The sequence below is a fragment of the Podarcis filfolensis genome, assembly GCF_964270895.1.
Source record: "Podarcis filfolensis genome assembly, chromosome: 1".
Taxonomy (NCBI): domain Eukaryota; kingdom Metazoa; phylum Chordata; class Lepidosauria; order Squamata; family Lacertidae; genus Podarcis; species Podarcis filfolensis.
Window position 1 is genome coordinate 66,659,475 of NC_139604.1, and position 23,411 is coordinate 66,682,885.

General features: G+C 41.3%; 2 protein-coding genes across 2 annotated transcripts in view; one reads left to right on the plus strand and one right to left on the minus strand.

Moving 5' to 3' along the window:
• The window catches only part of PSMA1 (proteasome 20S subunit alpha 1), a 355,542-nt gene that overhangs the window by 139,214 nt on the left and 192,917 nt on the right, over positions 1 to 23,411 (plus strand). The gene's annotated exons all lie outside the window — the stretch shown is intronic.
• Positions 1 to 23,411, minus strand: part of INSC (INSC spindle orientation adaptor protein) — a 128,363-nt gene that overhangs the window by 37,937 nt on the left and 67,015 nt on the right. Inside the window, exons 3-7 of the mRNA XM_083590161.1 lie at positions 19,725 to 20,070; positions 18,171 to 18,223; positions 17,702 to 17,825; positions 16,839 to 16,952; positions 9,880 to 10,005 (exon numbers count right to left, since the gene is read on the minus strand). Of these exons, the coding sequence (XP_083446287.1) occupies positions 9,880 to 10,005; positions 16,839 to 16,952; positions 17,702 to 17,825; positions 18,171 to 18,223; positions 19,725 to 20,070 (763 nt within the window). The remainder of the gene's footprint in view (positions 1 to 9,879; positions 10,006 to 16,838; positions 16,953 to 17,701; positions 17,826 to 18,170; positions 18,224 to 19,724; positions 20,071 to 23,411) is intronic.

Here is a 23,411-nt window from a genome sequence, read left to right on the forward strand (position 1 = left end):
GGTATTACTCAGAAGGGTGGTGGGAATGGGTGATTGGCAGATAGCTGTGATGAGCCTGTTGACGACTCTTAACGACTGCAATAGGTCTTACAGGAAAAAGCAAGGGGTGAGAAGGTGAAAAATGGCTTTGTCATGTATAATGAGATAAGAATCCAATGTCTTTGTTCAGACCAGGTCTCTCCATGGTTTTAAGTTTGGTAATGAGTTGCAATTCAGCAGCTTCTCTTTCCAGTGTATTTCTGAAATTCCTTTGTAGTAATACAGCTACTTTGAGATCTTGTATAGAATGTCCTGGGAGATTGAAGTGTTCTCCTACTGGTTTCTCTGTCTTGTGATTCTTGATGTCCGATTTATGTCCGTTTATTCTTTGGCGGACACTGGCACCAGAGCCTGCAATAAACCCAGATGCCAACTTTGCTGCCACATACACCCGGACAACACCATTACTGGCCCCAACAACATCACACATACCATCTCGGGACTATTTAATTGCTCATCGTCTAACATTGTATATGCCATCAAATGCCAACAGTGTCCTTCAGCTCTCTATATTGGACAAACAGGCCAAACCTTACGCCAAAGAATAAACGGACATAAATCGGACATCAAGTTTGTCCCTTCCGCATAGGAACTTCCCGTTGGGCTCCAAAAGAACCCCCTCCCCAAAAGTAGATCCAGGTCAGGAAAACTTTATTTGTACCTCGTTCTTCAAAAAGATTATCAGCTTTCCAGCAAATTTCCATGTCAGAAACTTGTATTCAAAGTTGCAGTAGACCTGGTTTTGATCTTAACAGGCTACCTGTCGCACAGTGAATGTAGCCCTTGAGCAACATGATTCATTCAGTGGCCAACCTTGGTAATATGGCACTCTGAAAAAGTCCAAAATTTGGTCCTTCATCCATCCCTACCCCATGTCTTATTTTCACACTGATTCATAGAATCATAGAATCATAGAGTTGGAAGAGACCACAAGGGCCATCGAGTCCAACCCCCTGCCAAGCAGGAAACACCATCAGAGCACTCCTGACATATGGTTGTCAAGCCTCTGCTTAAAGACCTCCAAAGAAGGAGACTCCACCACACTCCTTGGCAGCAAATTCCACTGTTGAACAGCTCTTACTGTCAGGAAGTTCTTCCTAATGTACAGGAAGTTCTTCCTTTTGGTACAGTTGCTTTTATATGGATCTTCTCAGCAGGTGCCTGTATAAATTTAGGTATTAGTAGTAGTTGTAGTAGGAGTAATATTTTGTGTCCCCTCAGCTTGGTGCCCTATGAGGAAGAACTGTCAGCACTGCCCAAAATCTGGTGCTGATTCAGGCCCTGTGAAGAGAATGCTTGGTTTAGATTCAGTAGACAAAGTTAAACAGTACACTCCATTATCTCTTGCTGTCTTTTACTGGTGGTTGATAGATGAGTTTTAGAGAATGTGATCTTTTCAAATGGATTGATTCAGACAGGTGCACAAGCCACCAGGCTAGCAGGTAAATGCCTCAAACAAGTTCAAGTTCACCTTGGAGGTGGTACTGAAGCCTTTAGATGCTTAAGGATCTCAACATAGCCTTTCCTTTTAGAACAGAAACATAATAAAGAGCAGCAATGGTCTTGGAGCCTCACCAGGCCTCCACCTCTGCAGACTACACCTTCAGTAGCACTTTAACCAAAACTCGTATCAAAATACTGCAATCGCAAATAATACAAGCTCTGCAGTTTGGTCGATTTAGATATTATTCCAGACCTTTGTGTACCCTTGTAAATCTGTAGTGCTTTTTTGAACTCTGCTGTGTGTTCATACTGGTGATTTACAGTGAGGCCACACAAATTGTGCTGGAGCCCCAAAGCAAGAACTCACATACACTTTGATCCTCCCCAATACTTGCAGCTCACAGTGGCTTGGCAAGTAAGCCAGGGTTTAGCTTAGAATGGCATTCCTCAGGAGCCTAAACATTCATTCTGAACCCCTACTGTGGCACAGCATTATGTGCAAATGCAGCCTCTGTGTGCAGGTGGATTTGCTTTCAGGGCTCCTGGCTGCACATTTAGTTCTGCACCTTGAAAATCTGTGATGGTTTTATCAAGTCTGCTATGTGTTCTTCTTGGAAGCTCTCATTGTGCCTGGTATTTCAGTGTTTAACCATGACCTTTGCATATTTTCCGTGACATTTTAAGCCTTCCTCACCAAACCATCTCTGGTAAATTCACTTAAGCCCATATATTTGTTTTATTTAATATATTTATGGACACAGAATTAACCTGTGCTTCCATGGACAGCTGTGAGTCCAAAATGACCATAAGGCTGTGCACCTGGTCCTTCAGGAGCACAATTGCCCCATTCAGGACCAGGGAGTCCCTCACACCAGCCTGCCCCCTGTGCCCCCCCCAAAAAAAATAATACTTCTGTTTTGTCAGGATTCATCCTCAATCCATTAACTGCCATCCATTTTTTAACCACCTCCAGACACTCACACAGGACATTCACCACCCTCACTGGTTCTGATTTAATGTGCCAAAACACAGCATATTTTCCACTACTAGTTAACTGAAGAAGCCTCTGGGCCCTTTAACATTATCTGATTGTGCCACATCATCCAGTTCTGAAACAAACAGCTTTCAGAAGGAACAAAAACCATAGCCATCATCCTCAAATCTTAAATGCCTCAATATGTTTTGGTCATTTGGGATCCTTCAGTCCCATTCTTCATTTGCAGTTATCACCCACATAATACTGAACAAAGGAGACTGTGAGATTCGTTCACCAGCTGTAGATGGTAATCAGTGTCTGATGATCAACTAAGATGGCCCAGGCTTGGTTAATGATACCACCATGAAAGAAAATAATGACCTTAGTTGTAATTTAATGGCTGTTATGTCACCTCTTACTGTTATTTATAACAGCCCCAGCTTGAATATTTGATAGTGAGGAAGATCCTCAGTAATTCTATATGCAGTTATGTGTAATGACTAATGATCATCAGTACCAACTGTTCAAGCAAAAAAAACCAAACAGTCAGAGGTGACATTTTACCAAACACACAGAATTTTTAAGAATCATCTATTGATGTCTCTTTTGTCTTCAATATTTTGTATGAGTGGAAATGTTCAATATACTTGGTACAGGAGCAAATGAATTCTGTCTTTCTGACAGCCTTGTGGGAATGCAAAGAAAGAGAAATTGATTTTCCTAGTCCAGCTTTATATATTTTCCTGCTATAAAGAGAAGTTTCTTTATTAAGAAGGTTCGTCAGAATAATTCTTATGGCTTTTAGCTCTCTCACCATCACTGCATACTTTTTCCATCTTTTCTGCCTTCTCAAGAGCAATCCGTTCCCAGCTCCTCCAACCAGAAGTGCGCCCAACCAGAGTTTTTTTTTACTCTTGGCCTCCCATCCAAAATGTCTCGCCTCCTGAAAATCATTGTCATAATGCCCTCAGAAACTATCCCTACACTTAATCCATTTAAAACAAACAATAGACAGTTCCCTCCCATAACAAACTGTGTCCTACCACCCCAAAATGGCTGGACAACCTAAGAAGATTCACAGCATAAATAATTCGCTGTTCCTCTTCTCTAATCGCAGTCTGTATTAATGAACCTAGATCTGAACAGATGCAGGAGCAACTAATGCCATTATCAGCCTTTCTGCAGCACACACAATACCTCCTATCCATTTCTATACAAATTAATAGGTTCTAGCTATTTGGCTCCTCATGACATTTCAAAACAAATATGTTTTGTTCAATGGCAATACCTGCATCGCTAGCTGAATAATGATTTCCACGGTGGCATGCTGCAGCTTCTTTAATTATTGAAAAGACCATGGTCAGGGGTCAGGGTGATGGGAATTGTAGCCCCAACAACATCTGTAGGGCACCATGTTGGCCCTCCCTGGTTAAATGCATTGTCTCCTGTCCTATAAAGTATAGCTGCTAATTTATATTGCAGCAACTGGTATTCATTACTGCCTTGGTACTGCATTCCTCTTAAACTAATTAGATATTATTTCTGACTTAAGAAATTGTCAGTTAAGCCCTACTGGCACCATCCAGGCTCTGTCATGGGTCTATAATTCTCTGGAGAGTTGCCCTAATTTTAGTAATAGGCTTATTGCTTATCTTGATCTCACCTGTCAAAGAGTATTAGAAGACCACATCCTTTATTCAAAAATAGCTGCTTTCTTAGAATATGAAAAGACACGGGACAGGATTCTGTGTGGTAATCAGTTCTTAGCTAATCCATTTAGGGCTGGCCTCTGGTGCTCTCCGGTTCAGCACTAAGCTAGAAAACAGGGCAACTTTGCTCAACAGCAATGCAGACATTTGTGGCTTGCTATTCACACACAAGTTAGCCAGCGTGGTGTAATAATAATAATAATAATTTATTATTTGTACCACGCCCATCTGGCTGGGTTTCCCCAGCCACTCTGGGCGGCTTCCATAGAAAACCAAAAATACACTAAAATATCACAGATTAAAAACTTCCCTGAACAGGGCTGCCTTAAGATGTCTTCTGAATGTCAGGTAGTTATTTATCGCTTTGACATCCGATGGGAGGGCGTTCCAGAGGGCAGGCGCCACTACCGAGAAGGCCCTCTGCCTGGTTCCCTGTAGCTTTGCTTCTCGCAATGAGGGAACCGCCAGAAGGCCCTCGGCGCTGGACCTCAGCATCCGGGCAGAACGATGGGGGTGGAGACGCTCCTTCAGGTATACTGGGCCGAGGCCGTTTAGGGCTTTAAAGGTCAACACCAGCACTTTGAATTGTGCTCGGAAACGTACTGGGAGCCAATGTAGGTCTTTCAAGACCGGTGTTATGTGGTCTCGGCGGCCGCCCCCAGTCACCAGTCTAGCTGCCGCATTCTGGATTAGTTGTAGTTTCCGAGTCACCTTCAAAGGTAGCCCCACGTAGAGCGCATTGCAGTAGTCCAAGCGGGAGATAACCAGAGCATGCACCACTCTGGCAAGACAGTCCGCGGGCAGGTAGGGTCTCAGCCTGCGTACCAGGTGGAGTTGGTAGACAGCTGCCCTGGACACAGAATTGACCTGCGCCTCCATGGACAGCTGTGAGTCCAAAATGACTCCCAGGCTGCGCACCTGGTCCTTCAGGGGCACAGTTACCCTATTCAGGACCAGGGAGTCCTCCACACCAGCCCGCCCCCTGTCCCCCAAAAACAGTACTTCTGTCTTGTCAGGATTCAACCTCAATCCATTAGCCGCCATCCATCCTCCAACTGCCTCCAGGCACTCACACAGGACCTTCACCGCCTTCACTGGTTCTGATTTGAAAGAGAGGTAGAGCTGGGTATCATCTGCATATTGATGGACACCCAGTCCAGTGGTTAAAAGCAGTGGACTCATAATCTGGTGAACCAGGTTCGCTTCCCCGCTCCTCCACATGCAGCTGCTGGGTGACTTTGGGCTAGTCATACTTTTCTGAAGTCTCTCAGCCTCACTCACCTCACAGAGTGTTTGTTGTGGGGGAGGAAGGGAAAGGAGATTTTTAGCCACTTTGAGACTCCTTAGGGTAGTGATAAAGCGGGATATCAAATCCAAACTCTTCTTCTTAGGGACGTGGGTGGCACTGTGGGTTAAACCACAGAGCCTAGGACTTGCCGATCAGAAGGTCGCAGTTCGAATCCCCACAACGGGGTGAGCTCCCATTGCTCGGTCCCTGCTCCTGCCCACCTAGCAGTTTGAAAGCATGTCAAAGTGCAAGTAGATAAATAGGTATCGCTCCGGCGGGAAGGTAAACAGCGTTTCCGTGCGCTGCTCTGGTTCGCCAGAAGTGGCTGAGTCATGCTGGCCACATGACCCGGAAGCTGTACGCCGGCTCCCTCGGCCAATAAAGCGAGATGAGCGCTGCAACCCCAGAGTCGGCCACGACTGGACCTAATGGTCAGGGGTCCCTTTACCTTTACCTTTATTCACAAACAACCCAAGGCAACTAGTGGCAGCTCTGTGAGGAGTGAGCACATGGCTTAAGGCAGTCCTGAGTGTGGTGTATTAGCATACTCAAACTATGACTGAAAGAATATGTTAAGCATCTCAAGATTGGAACCACCTTTCTTATGTATCTGCTTTCTACAGGGATTAAAACAATGGGAGCTTTAGTATGGTATAGTGGATCTAATGCTGGTCGTTGACCAGAGACAGTCTTGAGGTCAGGCTCCTGTTAAACCATGTTTTAGGCACAAACTACATGTAGTGTTAACTACTGCATGTGGTTTGCCCAGGTTCTACCAATAACGGTGAAATCCTTAAGAGCAGAAGAACTAAGAGGTCGCTCTCCTGCCATTCTTCCACTTTAAGTTTCTGCTCAATAGCTAACATCCAGTGATGAATACAGGACCAGCATGAGTCCACATTGCCAGCTTTCCATGCTCAGTGCTGGGCTGTCCCAGGAAATTATGCCTGCTATTCCTAGGACAAATCTCACATTTTCATTATGGCCCACAGTGCCCAATTTGCACTGCAGGGAGTTGCAGTCTAGTTACTATCTATTACCTACAGACCAAACTCTTTCTTTCTGTTACATTTGTGCTTATTGTTAGCATATTTTCAAAGAACATTTGGAAGTTCCTCCTTGAACAGAGCATCTGAATCATAGAGGGGACACCAACAAAAAATGTTTTGACCAAACTAGTGACATTTGTCAGTCAGAGATGGGGAGGATAAGGTCTGTTAAAGTTCTCAAGGGGTGTGTGCTGACACTCCTTTTAATTTCTCTTGCTACAGGAAGTTGACGAACACTATATTTACAATAAAAAGCCCACAAAATCTTTCATTATTGGAAGCATTTCTGTTGGCTCAAGCACATTGGTGTTCTTCCACTTGAGGAACTTGCACAGGATGTTTCTGTTATCTGTTGAAATTGTAATCTCTTCAGGGAGTGTGCCACACCAAGTTACCACAGCACAGCACTAAATATTCCATTAAGTGATGCAGCCTGTTTTATCATTTTGAATGGACTTGTAGAAACATTAGTGGCTTAGAAAACCAAAAAGGTCATTTTGACCAGTGTGAGCTTAATTTCATTGCTTTGTCCCCAACTCTAATTTCACAAATCTGTTTGCCATTTAAAGTGATGTTTCTGAAGTCTAATGCACCATTAGGTTTCATATAATGTACTGGGGAACAAATTAACACAGCATAATTATACAAAGGAAAGATACAACAGCTGCCTTTTTAAAAAGTAGGAAGGGAGGTGGCTGCTAATCTCTTCCCGAAAGATGGTCACTTGTATTCAGTTTATGCTTCTGAGAATTTTCACAAGGTTGTTCTACAATGAGTGAAAATAGCAGGCAAAAGTGTATTGTATTAGGGGAAACTGCTGTATGAGAACTGCTGTATGCATATTAACAGAATTTGACATTAAGATGCTGGTAAATGTTCGTGATGACTTTAAAAAACAACAACAACCCACAAACTGATATGGAATTGAGGAGAAATGAACTTAAGGCCTGAAAAAATGAGAAATGGAGAGAAAGCAAAATTGACATATCCCCTAATACAGCACAAGACGCCATGCCTCTCTGCACCATTTGTATATTTTAACTTTTTGTCTCCTTTATGACATTGCACTTAGATGTGATTCTACACAAAGCAGACACACAACACCCCTGTTCTCCCATTTCCCTTTTTGAAAAAGAACAAGTTTGTGGAATAGCGGAAAGGGTTGTTCCGCCATTATTGCTGCAGAGAGAAAGCCAGATAGCACCAAAGGTTCATATTGGTTCACCTCAAACAACCTTTACTGTATGCAAGAATGCAGAAACTACAGCCAACCAATTGCAAAAGCACTGATAGAAACCACCTACATGGTTAACACAAGATGCATCTCCATAGGATTCGTGCCACAGATACCTGCCAACAGTATCCCCAGTATTGATAATCTGCTTTTCCAGGGAAATGCTGCTCAAGAAGATCTTATAAATTCCTTCCATTTAAAAATATTGCCATCCTAAGCTTATTACAAACGTAGCAGAGAAACACTTGGGATCTCTTTGCATGAACCCAGCTACAATATGAAAGAAAGAAAAAATATCTTCATGGACAATTGGCTTACAGTTCTCACTTACGCTGCAGATGTCCCACCATTATTTGCTTCCTTTCAGGACACTCAATTACAAGACATGTCATTGTAAAGTACAAATGAAATCATTTATCATTAAGCTGAAGAGGCGCATTATTCAAACGTGCAAGATGTGCTTTATGAAATGTGATGTATGAGGTCATGATTTAGTGACTGTAATAGTGCTCATTTTCCCAAGTTTAAAAATGGGAAGGGAGGCTATGAGCAATTCAAATCGTAAGTGGTGGCATTTTCATGTTTACTGCAAGGGTTTGTCGAATAGCTACCTTTGAGAGTTAAAATTAGCCTGTGTAGTACATTGCTGAAAACCTCTTTCAGATCTTCAGCTGTTATATTTGTCTCGGAACCGGTGCTAATTTACCCCTTATGTGTCACCATCCCTGAAGTGTTGACAGGAAAAATGACTCGAATCTATTCAGAACTCTCCACATTTCAGTGAATTGGGGGAGGTACTGGACGGAGCACAAATTTATAAACCAAGTCATATAACCAATTCAGAGAGAATTGCTTCATGTACTTCTTTCCAGGCAACTCTATATTTACTTTCCCTATGCAAAACTGTATATACTTAGGGTGGAATTCAAGGTTGCACTAATGCAATTGTCGCACAAGCATAGACATTTCTACTTGCCAAATAGAGCAATATCTTCTCTGCTCCTTCTACTGGTTCTCCTGACCGTGCTGAGTATTCATAGCAATTTTCATACATTGTGAGAGCCAGCATATGGAGTGGTTAGAACAGCCATGGAGAACCTCCAGCCTGCTAGATCTCGCCTGTCCCTGACAGTGTTAGAAACTCAGATATATAAGCTAGGTGCCATGTGGCTCCTTAAACCAGGGTTACAATCACCAAAACAGAATGTCTAGTTGTCCTTTTGGGGCCAGACAGCTCAAAAGTCATATTTTTCAATACATATTTTTCTTCCTGAAATTCATTCTGATTGTGCAGATAATATATCACAGATAGTGTGTGGAATCAAGCAAGATCCAAGGATTCACAGGCATGCACCTCGAGATGGTGGAGACGTCAGACACCATCCTGGTACATGGGCATCTTCACTTGGTCGCAAGTGGCCAAGAGCACCTGACAATTTTGAATACTGGACACGCTACACTCACTGCCTCTGTATGCTGAGAAAGGATGTAGAGATGAAATGTAGTGATCTAGACAATGGGGGGTGAGTGGATGGGCTTTGGCCCCACCCACTTTCGATATTGGCCCTGCCTGGGACATTTTCCCTTGGGGGACTGGGGACCAGGGAGATCCATGTTCAAATCTCCACTAAGCCTTGAAGCTCACCTTCGGCTAGTCATCACATGCTTATTGCAAGTGTAAAATGGGTGGAGAAAGAGCCAATTTACCACCCCTGAGCTCTTTGGAGAAAAGCCAGGAAAAATATGTGATAGGTATGTATTATCTTAGCAATTCTTGGAAGTACTCTGTAGGGTAGATCAGATTCATAATTAAGGCAAGATTTAATCCAAAAGCTTCCCAATTCATAGCCCAGTTTTGCTTAGATGCTACGCTACAGTGTTCTACTACAAACGAAAGGAAGGGAGTATCCAAAAACATCCAGCAGAGGCTGTTTGCTACTCTCAGGATTGACAGGCAAAACTGGTCACTTAATAAAAGTGCTATCTGCATCCATTAAAATAAATGGGTGCAATATTTGCAACCAGTACATCGAGCAAAAGTTCCTTTCTGGAAAGAATAAATACTTTCCCTGGCCTGGATTATACAAAGTCCTAAGAAGACTACTTTCTTTAGCACAGACAGACTGCTTAGATAATCATACCTTTTCCAGCTGTTGGATTCCTTCCTCCACACAGCAGACAGATGCCAATGTCCTGAGTGTCTGAGGATATAGGCACCTGAAGCAATCCTGACGACAGATCTTAAAAAGAGCAACAATGCCCCCTTCCTGTTGAAAAAAAATCAGGAAACCAGTTGGAATAAATTACCATGCAGTCCAATGCAGTCTTATTTCAGGACAAACTATTACTCTTTTCATAATTTCTTTTATGTACATATCAGCAGCTCAGCAGAAACAAGCTTCTGTTGAGAGCACATATCTTTTAAATTTAAATTTGTTGCACATATGGTGAGTTACCATTAGAATTTCCAATTTCAAGAGCACTATATTCTCCTGAAATATTAAAATGAAAACTGTTCGTTTTGCACTTCAACTAAAAGTAAGAACACACACACAAATTATGCATAATTATCCACATTTCTGCTTCCCTGTCTGTAATTACTATTTTCAAATAGGTGTAAATCCTACCCCCCAAGACAATGTTAGCTTTTCTGAGTGTCTTGAATTAGTTCGTTAGCAATGTGTTTGCTTTCACAGGCTCCTTGCCAGAATCCAGACCCAAGTTCAGAGGCAATTGCCCCAGGACCACAGTATCTAATGGAATAATAAAATGACAGGCCAATGCAGAAATAAACTTAGTTCTGTTTAGTCTTGCTGAAATCCTGGACACCACAAATTTCAATACTGATTCGAGTGAAAATTATCTGCAGATAAGTTTGCTTAAAATCCTCGGCTTGAGTGGTTTTGCAGTTTCATGAAATTCTTCCTTTTCCCTATTACATTTGCATTACACAGCAATAATACAATTCAGAAAGCTTTACTGGCAATAGAGCAGCCCAAGGAAAGCAAATGAAATTCCATTGATTTATGGAATGAAAATGAAAGGCAAAAGCTGCTCTTGAATAGTCCTATTATCTCCCTGGGAGCTAATGCAGAACAGTGGCCCAAGGGTTGCCATCAACCTTTTCTTTGATTCTACATAAAAAGAATATAGTCCAAGAGTTTAATTTAACGTAGGAAAATATACTTATTCGTTAAATTTGCATTCTGCCTTTTCATCAAGCGGTTCTCCAACATTGCACTTAGTAAGTAAATGGATATGAATGTGTATTTAACCTGGTGGTAAGTAGGAACTGTATCCACTTTTTCATAACAAAACCTGACTATATCTTACTCCATTTGCACACCATGGAAAATGCTAATGTTCCAGAAGTGATACAGACTTCTGCTGCATGCATTTGAATGAGCCTTGCATTCACCATCAGATGTCCTCCTTGAAGGAGGGCTCTCTCAGTGGTTGTTCACACACCTTCAGGAAGGCTAGCCTGGTGCCTGTGGTCTTCCAGGCACCAGACGAAGAACCTTTAATCACCCAAGGCCACAGGCATGTTGCTATTGCTTGATTTCACTAATAGTATTAATCTAGTCTGCTGTGTTCTGCTTACAATTGACAGGAGATACTTGAGCTTCTCCCTGACATTTCCCAGATTCTTCTTGAGGAGGGGAGACATCAGCACGCCTAGCTGCTCATCACCACTGTGGAAGGTCAGTGGGACAATCATCTGTCATCAAAATCCTGCTACACAGGCAATGTGTGCCACATCTTGCATCACACAAGGGCCATAGCATATAGGGCTGGGAAAGACTTCTGCCTGAAACCCTGGAGGACTGTTGCCATTCATTGTAGACTTTAAAAAAGAGAGCAGGTGGCATTGTGGTCACTGCTGACAATGTGCATGTGTTGCCCTCGTGCTGCTTTGAAATGTCGGCAGTAGAAAGCAGCATCCAGGGCCAAGCCTTCACCCAGCGAAGGTGGAGAGTTAGGTTGCCTCCTCTGAACACAATTTCTCCAAAATTTAATTGTCAGAGGAATTGCCGTTCCCTCAAAGACCAATTATTTCCCCACTACCGCCACTCCTCTGCAAGTTTATTTAAACTTTCCTTCGCTATTTAAATAGAGCTGGCTCGAATCATCCCTCACCACTGGCTGATGTGAGTTGCAATCAAACAACTTCCTAAGGGCCACATGTTAGCCACCCATCATTGGAAGCGAGAAAATTGGCCTCGGAATCACACTTCTTCAGAGGCCCATTCTACCACTTCATCTGTGGTATATATTTTTACCTCAGAGTGGCCCTCATTGGACATGCAATTTTGGGGCATGTCCCCTAAGCTTTTCGGCTACACTAATATCAGCTTTCCACAAGCAGGAAACCCAAGCTGTGTGTGTCTGTGTGTGAAAGCAAAGAAATGAAATATCGGAATGTGACATAGTTTTATAAATGTTTGCACACATGACTAAAAAACAATTACACTGCACTTATCCTAAATCAAAGGCAATATGTACTGTGCAGAGTTTGTCATTGCACGTTTAAAAGCCAGTGCAGTTGATCAGTTTACAGAATGGCAGCAGGACCATCAGGCTTTACTGAAGGGCTATCTTTCTTCTCTACAGCCTTATTAAGTGGGAACTTTAAATGGATGACCCTGCTAAGTCCCCACTGACACTAGTGCATTAGCTGGAAACAACTGTGTGACAAAAAGGCTGCACGGCCGCATGCTTTCATCTATCGCTGACAGAAAGTGAACTATCAGCGTACTTTCAACAAAAAGCAAAATATATTAACTGCATAATATCATTTGCAGCTTAACGCATCCACTGAGAGAGGAGATGCCAGGCTAAGCACCAAATGGCCCCAGCATCTTCAGTTGCCTTAGTCCGCAAGGGAGACCAGAATGCCTCCATGGAATAGGAAACATTTAGTTTAGAAAAAAGTAAGGGAGAACATGAGAAAGAGGTGCAAAATTATGCACAGTGCGTAAAGATAATAGACAAAGGTTTTGCTCCCTCTTTCATAATACTAGAACTCGGGGTCATCTAGTGAAGCTGAGTGAATTAAGTATTTATTCAGACAGTTCATAGTTAAACTGTAGCATCTACTGCCACATAATGAAGTGATGGCCACCAACTTGGATGGCTTTAAAAGGGGACTGGACAAATTCCTGGGGGATAACAACAACAACAACAACAACAACAACAACAACAACAACAACAACAACAACAACAACAACTTATATTCCATCCATCTGGCTGGGTTTCCCCAGCCACTCTGGGCGGCTCCCAACAGAATATTAAAAACACAATAAAACATCAAACATTAAAAACTTCCCTTAACAGGGTTGCCTTCAGATGTCAGATAGTTGTTTATTCCCTTGACATCTGATGGGAGGGTGTTCCACAGGGCAGGTGCCACTACCGAGAAGGCGCTCTGCCTGGTTCCCTGTAACCTCACTTCTCGCAGTAGAGGAACCGGCAGAAGGCCCTCGGCGCTGGATCTCAGTGTCAGGGCTGAACAATGGGGATGGAGACACTCCTTCAGGATATCAATGGCTATTAGTCATGAGAGCTACATGACATGCAGTATTAGAGGCAGAATGTCTCTGAGTAGCAGTTGATGGGTATCACAAGTGGGAGGGTGCTACTGCACTCATGTCCCACCTGAGAGCTTCCCAGAGGCATCAACTTGGCCACTGTGGGAAAGAAAATGTTGGTCTGGTCCAGTAGGGCCTTTCTTGTTCTTGTGTTTCAGGAAGAGCATGCAAGCCGATGTGATGTAGAACCTAGGATTAGAATTGACAGCTGGAGCTCTGCACTCTACAGTAACGCCTCTTTGCCTTTCGTTTATCTCTCTCTCCCTGGTAGAAGGTAAAGCCAGTTTATCATAAAACAGCTGGTTCAAAGAGAAAGCTATTTGGGTACAGTGGATTGCCATGCAGCTTGGGCAATTTTCTGCACAGGTCACACATTGCATAGGCAGCTGAAGGGGGAGACTGGAAGAGGTTCAAAGGAGCCTGGCAATGTGGTTTGTTTTTTAAAAATAAAGAAACAAATAAATGAAAAATAAAGGTTGCGGGAGGCAAAGCAGATGGTTTAACAACTTCAAGAAACTGAACATGTTTAATCTGAGAGGGAAAAGATTAAAGGAAGGAGGCTGCAGGAGCTTTTCAAACATTCTTGCTCCTGAGCGTTAAATGCTGGACTCAACCCTTTATTTACCACAGGATGAAAAACCTGGTGTGATCGAAGGGCATTCTAAATATCAGAGCTATAGGGCTGAGAAACATTTTAATGGAAATCCACTTTATTAAAACAGCATTGATTTTCATGGTGTAGCCTGTAATAATAAAAGGATGAATCTGTTCCGTGGAGGTGTGTGCAAGAAAGAGAGATGAGTAAACTGCCTAATTTAAGGTCCCCCTTCTACATCCTCCAGCCATGTGAAAACTGATGCTTTATTTTATTTTTATTTAAAAAAAACAACCCTAATAGTTATCCAGTTCTTAAGTCTTGACTCCAATGTCACTGGTATGGTGAGCAAGTCGTAAATCATGCCCTCACTGCCTCTTTGGTGGGCTCAGTAGATCCCCTTTGGAGAAAACTGTTTACAGGAATCTTAACTATGTTTCTGTGTTTGTTTATTTGTTTGTTTGTTTGTCTGTCTGTCTGTTTGGTCTTGCCTTATTCTTAACTGTGACAAACACTGAAATAATTTAGAAATAATTTGCTTTAATAGAGCCCATTTTCTACAAGTCCAACAAACCATCCTTAAGATTAATAACCCCGCTTAACTGAGGTCTTATTGTGATGGCAAAGCTTTAAAAAGACAGATTGTTTTTGCAAACGCGGTAAGATTTATGGGTCTGGAAGCTGACAGTCCAAAAGGCAGAGCCTAACAGATAAACCATGATAGAGAATTTTCTCTTCAAATCTTCTGGTCAATATGTACAATTTAATGTATTCAAGTATTATATGTATGCCCTGCTTTTCTTTTCCCACACAAAATGAGAGAAATATAAAATACAGATGGGTAAGAGGAGTCCAATGGAAGGGGCTTTGATTTCCTTTGCCATGTGGCTCTACAGATGAAAGACTAGAACTCTGGGTTATTGAGTAATGGACCAAATGAAGTACTTTGTTACACAACCCACAAGACACTTAATTGTCAGGATACCAGAATGGCCAATGACTTGCCCTCATGGGTTCCTCAGAGCATTTAGCTGCCTACATGGACAGGAGCACCTCTGGTTTGGGCAGATTATCTCCATGCCTTCATTAACTATGGCTTCTCTTGTGTGGTTATTTGCTTGGATCATACAGCTTCTGTTCACACAAGTACCAAGCTAACATGGAAAGATACCCATCAATTTTCGGATCATAATGGTAGGCACGCTTCCAAAGCAGCTTGTAATTTGGGTTTTAGGTGAATTACTTTTTTAGGGTTAGAATAACTTCAGAAAGGACTATTGTGGCCACAGTTATTAGCTGTAGTAACTTAATGGAAACTCCAGGTTTGGGGAGTAATATATCTGATGAGGAGTTTGGTGTTTCCTGCTTGGCAGGGGGTTGGACTCGATGGCCCTTGTGGTCTCTTCCAACTCTATGATTCTATGATTCTATGAGGATGATGAAGTAGTCAAACAACAAGTGATGGCTCTCAGCATTATGCTTGTGAGCCTGATCCATATCAGAGACAGAATGCTGGGCTAAATGAAATGTTGACCTAAGCCAAAGAGACCATTCTTATGCTTGTAGGCTGAGAACACAATCCTAGAGGCTAAATAGCTCTTAGCCATTTATTTGCTGCTCTTAAAGCTGCTTCTTATTTTTGACTGTTCTTGGCATTCTCTTTTATCTTATTTTGCACTGTATTGATTTTGTGTGAGCTGCCTTGTGTACTTGTTGTAGAAAAGTAGGATGTGAATTCAGCAACAATAACCAAAATAATATACAGCATTAATTCAAGGAACTCACAGTGTTATTCCATACAAATTTATTCAAATGGCAATTCCACAGTGCTCTGTGGGGCTTATTTTCACATAAATGCACATAGGATTTCAGTCTGTTTCATCTAACAGATTGGCTATGTCAAATATAGTATATTATATTTACTTCTCTTTGTTACCACTCCATGAAATCTTGTATAAGTATGAAGAACCCCAACACAATGCCTAAGCATAAAGTTCATTTTTTCATTGAAACCATTCAGTCAAGGTGACTGACAGCCTAAACAACTTCTTGTCAACTGACCTTTTGAAATCAAAAGGATGTGAAGAGGCAATCGATTGAAGTAATAGAAAGTTCAAATGATTTTTTAATTTTATTTTTATAGAAAAAACTTGTTTTGAAAGAACCTTGTATCTCTGTGAAATTAAGACCACATCTTCTGGTGACAAATGATTCTGTCATTTATTTATTTATTAATTATTCCATCACAATTTTTCCCCATCTTTCCTCTGTAGCTCAAAGCAGAATACATGGCCCATATTCCATTTTGTCTTAACAACAACCCTACAATGTAGTTGAAATATACAAAAAAAAAAAGAAGTCCAGTAGCACCTTAGAGACCAACTAAGTTTGTTCTTGGTATAAGCTTTCATGTGCATGCACATTTCTTCAGATACCTTAATGTTGGTTAGGTTGAGAGCTGGCGGTTCTTGCCTATGGAACTCTCATTCTAGTGAAGCCCATCTGAGTGCTTCACTGAGTTCATTCTGCAAAGCAGCAACTACCTTCCTCTGCAAGGCAGAATAATGGGTAGTGCCTTGGGCTCCTGCTACTGTTACATTGCTAGGCTGGCTTGCTAAACAGCTGCTTTGGTTATTGTGGTTTTAATATTGCAACTGTTTTACAATTGTTTTGACAATATTTATCTTGGCAAATATGAGAGCCCATTTGGACTGACTTGTGGACATTTTTTTTTTTTTTTAGATAGAGCATGAATAGATAGATTGAGATAGAGCTTCAGAAACACTGATTTCCTCTTAGAATACAGAATAGCTTTCCTGGTCATTTCATGTTACAATACACCTACAAAAGAACACATGTGCCAACAAAGATCCTCAGAAGTTTTCAGATTGCCTGAGTACAAGGGGGGGCTTACCTTAGCAATGATGCGGCACAGGTGAGAGCCTTCCTGGGTAAGACTGAACAAGTTGCTGGTAGCTGACTCAGCAGAATACAGATTATCTGATGTGTCTATTTCTCTCACCAGGTTCTGGGCAACAAAGACAAGCATAAATTTCATTTACTTCCACATATATGTGCAAACAGAGTGATGTCTAGGGCTTGGCTTCTTGGTTTCTTGTGAATTTAGTTAGCTTAAAGCTTTGTGTTGAAACTGCAGAGTTTTTGTTTAGGGGAAAGCGCCCTTACAGTGGTACCTTGGTTCTCAAATGCCTTGGTACTCAAACAGCTTGGAATCCAAACACTGCAAACCCGGAAGTAAGTAAGTAACCCGGTTTGCAAACTTTTTTCAGAAGCTGAATGTGCTCCGTTTCAAGTGTTATGCTTCTGTTTTGAGTGCAACACTTCCGTTTTGATGTTACACTGAGGTCTATCTGTTTTTGCTATTTATTTTGCTCTTTTTGTTTTGTTTTTGTGACTGTGTGGAACCCAGTTCAGCTATTGATTGATTGATTGATTGATTGATTGATTATTGTGTGACTGCAGTACATTGTTTATTGCTTTCATTTTATAGATCCATGGTCATGTTAGATAGTAAAATTCATGTGAAATTGCTGTTTTAGGAGTTGTTTTTAAAAGTCTGGCACCTCTTTTTCTAGAAAAATGGCCCTGGGAAAAGCCAAACTGCATTTCCAAACCCCCAAAATGAGAACATCAGTGATGAATCCCAGGAGACCTCAGAGGCTGCATGATACATTCATGGGATGAAAACCAAGCAAATATTTTAATACTTCCAAACATTTTCCTTATTGTTACATATAGTTAAGAATATTTACTAACCTTTATTTCATGTGTTAAAGCTAGTTCTATCAACTGGCCAAAATACTGTGCAACTGTGGTTAGAGCATCATTAATACAAGATTTCATAGACTTTAATATCTGCTCATCTTCAATCTGGATGCACCTGAAAGGAAAGGTAAGAAAAACAGTGCAATTGTCCCTGTGGTGCTTCAGCCATCATGTGAACAGAAGCTAAGCCTTAATCAAGATGTGAGACCAAACAGTAGCTCTTAATATTAAGGCACCAATTTAAGATGATGACCCAAAGCGCCAGTTCACTTCTGTTAAGAAATAGGCTAAAACACAGAAATGTTGAACCCCGCTATGTAGAACCGCCATTCCTCTACTAACAGAAAAAAATATTGCCTGCATCAGAGCCAACAGATTACAAGCACTAATTGAGAGTATAAAGTGATCCATTTATTTCAAACCAATTATAGCACTGGGCAAAACAAATATTTTATATTACCTTTCAGTAACTGTTGTAAGTTCAGAACATTTTTCCACTAGCATTTTTTCATACTGCAGATGAAAGAGAACAGAGATGTGTTGTTTTAGTGTTATAGTTTGTCTTTGCATTATGGGAAATGATAGAATTACATTGCTTTAAACAGAACCAAAGGATGAATTTTAATTTAAAGTATTTTTAAAGTAAATTTAATTGATTGTGGCTTAGAGGGGCAATTTAGAGCAGGAAATCAATGGGGAAAGAAGTTTTAAGGACTTTCCTCCCACCAACCCCCCGTTTCTCTGCTCTAAGCACCCTCATTTCAAATCTGTGGCTTTCTAGATGCTTCTGGAGGGCATCTTCCATCATCCCTGTCCATAGGCCATACTGGTCAAGAACGATGGGATTTGGAGTCCGACAGTATATGGAGGGCCACAGACTTCCCCTCCCCTGCTCTCAAAAAGAGGTTGTTTAAGCATGTGCATGTAACATTAGTCTGGCATTTAAAGATGCTAACTTGAGAACAATTCTAAGAGGTGGAAACTGAGCTGTACCCAATCAGCTGGGTTTTGAAGAGAGTACATAGAGTGTGTTTTGAATGCAGAAGGTTCCAGGTTCAGTCCTTGACATTGCCAAACTAAAACATTCAACTAATGAGCCCTACAAGCAGAAGCCCATGTAACGACTTCGAGCAATTGGGTTTGCCCCCTTTCTCTTCCCCCTGTGTGTCCCCTATAGCCCCCCCCCTTTGGCTCTGGGAGACTCAGGGAAACCCCTGGAACAGCAGGGAGGGGGGACAAGGAGAAGGCAGGCCATTCCATTCGGCAAACAGAAATGCTTGTGGGAGCCAGTGTGGTGTAGTGATTAAGAGTGGTAGTCTCGTAATCTGGTGAACCGGGTTCGATTCCCTGCTCCTCCACATGCAGCTGCTGGGTGACCTTGGGCTAGTCACACTTCTCTGAATTCTCTCAGCCCTGCTCACCTCACAGAGTGTTTGTTGTGGGGGAGGAAGGGAAAGGAGAATGTTAGCCGCTTAGAGACTCCTTTGGGTAGTGATAAAGAAGAAGAAGAAGAAGAAGAAGAAGAAGAAGAAGAAGAAGAAGAAGAAGAAGAAGCAGCAGCAGCAGCGGAGTTTGGATTTGATATCCCGCCTTTCACTCCCCTTCAGGAGTCTAAAGCGGTTGATATAAAGCGGTATATCAAATCCAAACTCTTCTTCTCTTCTCTTGTGCTGATGAAGCTATCTGTTCAACACTACACTGAATTCCTCCCATAGGTAGGAAGTGATGTCAAGGGCCCCTGGCTGTTACCTTGGAAAGCAAGATGCCTGTCAGAGCTATTGAGCTAGATGGGGAAACAGTCTGAGCTAGTATAGGCAGCTTGATAGGTTTCCCATTATTACATGATGTCTCTATTTCCAAAACCCAAGAGGATGAATTGGTAATATGTTTAGAATAAGTTTTATTCAAAACGAAACAAAAACATGCATGTAAAGTTTTCTATGGGGTCTTTCCTTTAAAAACAAACAACAGTTATATCAGCATTCTGGATGCTGTCATTTCACAGTAATCCTACCTGATGCATTTCTTCCCAAGAATTCCTCTTGAATGTATTGTATTCATTTATCATTGAACGGACATGGCAGTTGACTCTTACTGTCATGCTGTGGACCCTCTCCCACCTGTTCTTCTCTAGTTTTTGAACGATCCTGGTTAGCTCAGTGCTTATAATCCAAGCTCTTTTCAACAACAACTGCAAGTTATCACAAGCGCTGTGTTCCGATGACAGAGAAAATTCACTTTGGGCATCTTCTTCTAGGCTGATTGGTTTCGACTGAAGAATACACATGCATTCACAATCAGTCATGAGCTTCAAGTCTTCCATCCACCGTTGAACAGAGTCTACCTGGATTAAATGCATACTGAAAAGAAGGGTGGGGGAAGATGAAAATACTACATATTAGTATACTAGCTTCTATCTAGTAAATCTGGCGCAGAGCTTCTACATTTCAGGCACAAGATTCAGGCACAAAAAGTATACTGAAGTTCCATTGGGCATATGAAAATGAATACCGGCTGAATGCTAGACATTTTAAGGTTGATTCCATAAGCATTAATTTTCCGGATTCTATCAAATATCCACGTTTCTAACAGTGGACAGGCAGATGTATTGGCGAGTCAAAATTTAGGGTCTGATAGAGACAGCCATTTCCTGTTTTTTGTCCCCAAGATACTATATACTGCCTCCATTTAGAGATTATATTTTATCCATAATCATGGCTAATAGCCATGATTATGGATAAATAGACCATTTATCTCAGTTTGAGAAAAAGGCAACAGAATCTGCTTTGTTCCAGCTAATCCACTTTATGAACTACAGCTACACATGGTTTATAATTTGTCTGCATGCATAAACTGCACAGTAATGTCCATTCCTGCAATAGCTGACATTTGGCTGAATCATATGTGCCTGTTTAACACAAAATACCCACAAAATTCCTGAGATTATGTTACATATGCACATAAGATATGCACATTAGCCATAGATTTCCCATTCATGGTGGCATATGCAACTCTGCTTAAAGGTTTGGTCTTGAGTACCTGCTCCCCATTCCACTCCCCAGCAAGTTAGTAGCTTGTTTTCACTGTGATTATTTAACATGCCAGTCACAGTTTTATATAAGACTGGTGTCAGATTCTAAACATTTATTTGAATGTCAGTCACAATGTTTTAAGTTGCTTGCAAGTCTAAGTATTCATAACCAGCATTAGAACCCCAGAGCTATTTCATATCACGATTTCCCATGCAGCAACTCAAATTGACTTGTTCAGTAATTTGGGGGTGTTGAACTAATCTTGTGAACATTGGACACATGTCCAGACCTTATTGTTTACAGATGACACAAGAATAAGCACACTGCCAGTTATGCTCAACTGAGAGGTGCTGCATCGTCTGTCACTACAGAGGAGCCATACAGAGAAGTGTACTGACCTTGCTGTGAGGGGATTATTCGCAAATTTAATCTGAATGAACCTTTGATCTGCAGGCCAAAATTTTGACTCTAGGAGGATTCATTGAGGTATCCAGCAACTTTCCTGAGCTAGCTCCAAAAGTCACAAGAGTTACCTTAAACTCAATCTATGACCAATATTCTTCCTTATTATGGGTTGTAGTTTTCATGTGCTGTAGTCTTCAAAGCTGTAATTTGATTAGTTATGTTTTGTGCCTGTTGTATTTTCATACTGTAATAACTTCTTTCATTCATACTCTTGTTCTCAAGATTCTGATTTGTTTTAGTGGATTCACTTATTTTTCCTGGGTTGCATCCAATGGTGGTTTTGCCTTGGCAGGAAACATTTCAACTTGCACAAGTCATTTTGCCATTCCCTCTCTAACCAGTTTGACCCTGAGTTGCTCCTGAGGATTACTGGGCCTTCTAGAATAGAATGGGGTATGGCCGAGAGGGCTGCAGTAGTCTGGTGAGGTTGGCAGCATTTGGGTGCCCCGGGGTGCACAAGTAAAAACATTTCCCCCTAAAGCAAAGCCATTATTTGATGCAACCCTTTATTTGAATATATATATATATATATATATATATATATATATATATATATATATATAATCATGGAACATAAAATCCAGTCCTCATAATAGATTTCATAAATGCATTTTGTATTCAGTACTGTGGTACGTCGGGTTACTAACTTAATTCGTTCCGGAGGTCTGTTCTTAACCTCAAACCGTTCTTAACCTGAGGTACCACTTTAGCTAATGGAGCCTCCCAGTGGCACGCAATTTCTGTCCTCATCCTGAGGTAAAGTTCTTAACTCAAGGTACTACTTCCAGGTTAGCGGAGTCTGTAACCCGAAGTGTTTCTAACCCGAGGTGTTTTTAACCCAAGATACCACTGTATTAGCCTGGCTACATATAAAACAACCATACTAGGTGTATTTTATAGTCCAGAGTGGAATCTTAAGAACAGCAGCTACTTTGCCTTTCAAGGTGCACAACATCTCCAAACAAGCTGCAAATATATAGCTCTAAGCACCACTATATTACTTCTTTATTATTCTACATTTATTCCCTGGTTTCAGTTAAAATTAAAATCAATAACTGAACCAGCAGAGAGAAACCTTTACAGGCAGGGAAACAGCTTAACTGGTTTTCCTGAGATTAATAGAAGTATTAGAATGGCAATCATTCTGAGCCCCCACTAACAGCTATAGAAATGGCACTGCCTTTACCGTTCCTCTTACAGATGCTCTTGGTTCAGACCCTAATTGGATTTCAGGAATCGATGCTGGGAGTGTTGCAAAAAAAGGGGGGGGGGATATTTTCTGACCTGTACCATGAACATTCATGCTGAATGTTTTGGGTATATGTTCGGTAGTTCTAGAACTTGAATGAAAACTATAGTTACAGGCCATTTGTCTTAAGCTTGAATTGTTGCTGGGCATGCATCTTTCAGCAAATGTAATTATTGTGATCCAAACATCTAAAGGAGTCTCAGGGTTCTATAGTAAGAGTTGTGTGTGTCGGAAATAAGAACTGCCTTGTAGGGCAGGGGGCAAGAGAATTAGATTGTGAGCTTTCACCTTTCACTTACAAGGTTTAATTCATCTAATAGATTTTATCCTGCCTTTCAGTGTATCTCCACTATCCAATCGTCCAAGGCAGTTCATGAGTAGGATCCTGGGTTTGAAATACAAATGCACATTTATGCAAAAATTAGAGCACAAGCTTTGAAAGTAGAAGGTTCTGGGTTTAATGCTCAGCTTTTTCAGATAGGGATGGGAAAGACTCCTGCCTGAAGAGCAACTATATACAGTACCAAGCAACATGGGCAATTGATCGGATTCAGTATAGGACAGCTTCATAAGCTGATATGAATTCACATGTCTTCAATATTATGTTTTCCAATATTCTATAATGCTGTGGGGTTTGTGTCAAAATATTTCTCTAAAATACATGAAGAACAGCATTATAAAAAAGCTATGAGAATTATAAATATCTTAGCACTGTAAGTGTTTTGGACCTATAGATAGATGATAGATATAGATAGATGATAGATAGATGATAGATATAGATAGATGATAGATAGATAGATAGATAGATAGATAGATAGATAGATGGACATTTGTGTAACTGTCTAGAGATGAGCTGTTCGTGTGTATCAAACCCTGCACAGACCTAACAGCAGGTTGAACATGTCAATCTCTGACAAAACTGATCATCTCTTTAGTGGGAAGAAAAACTTTCAGA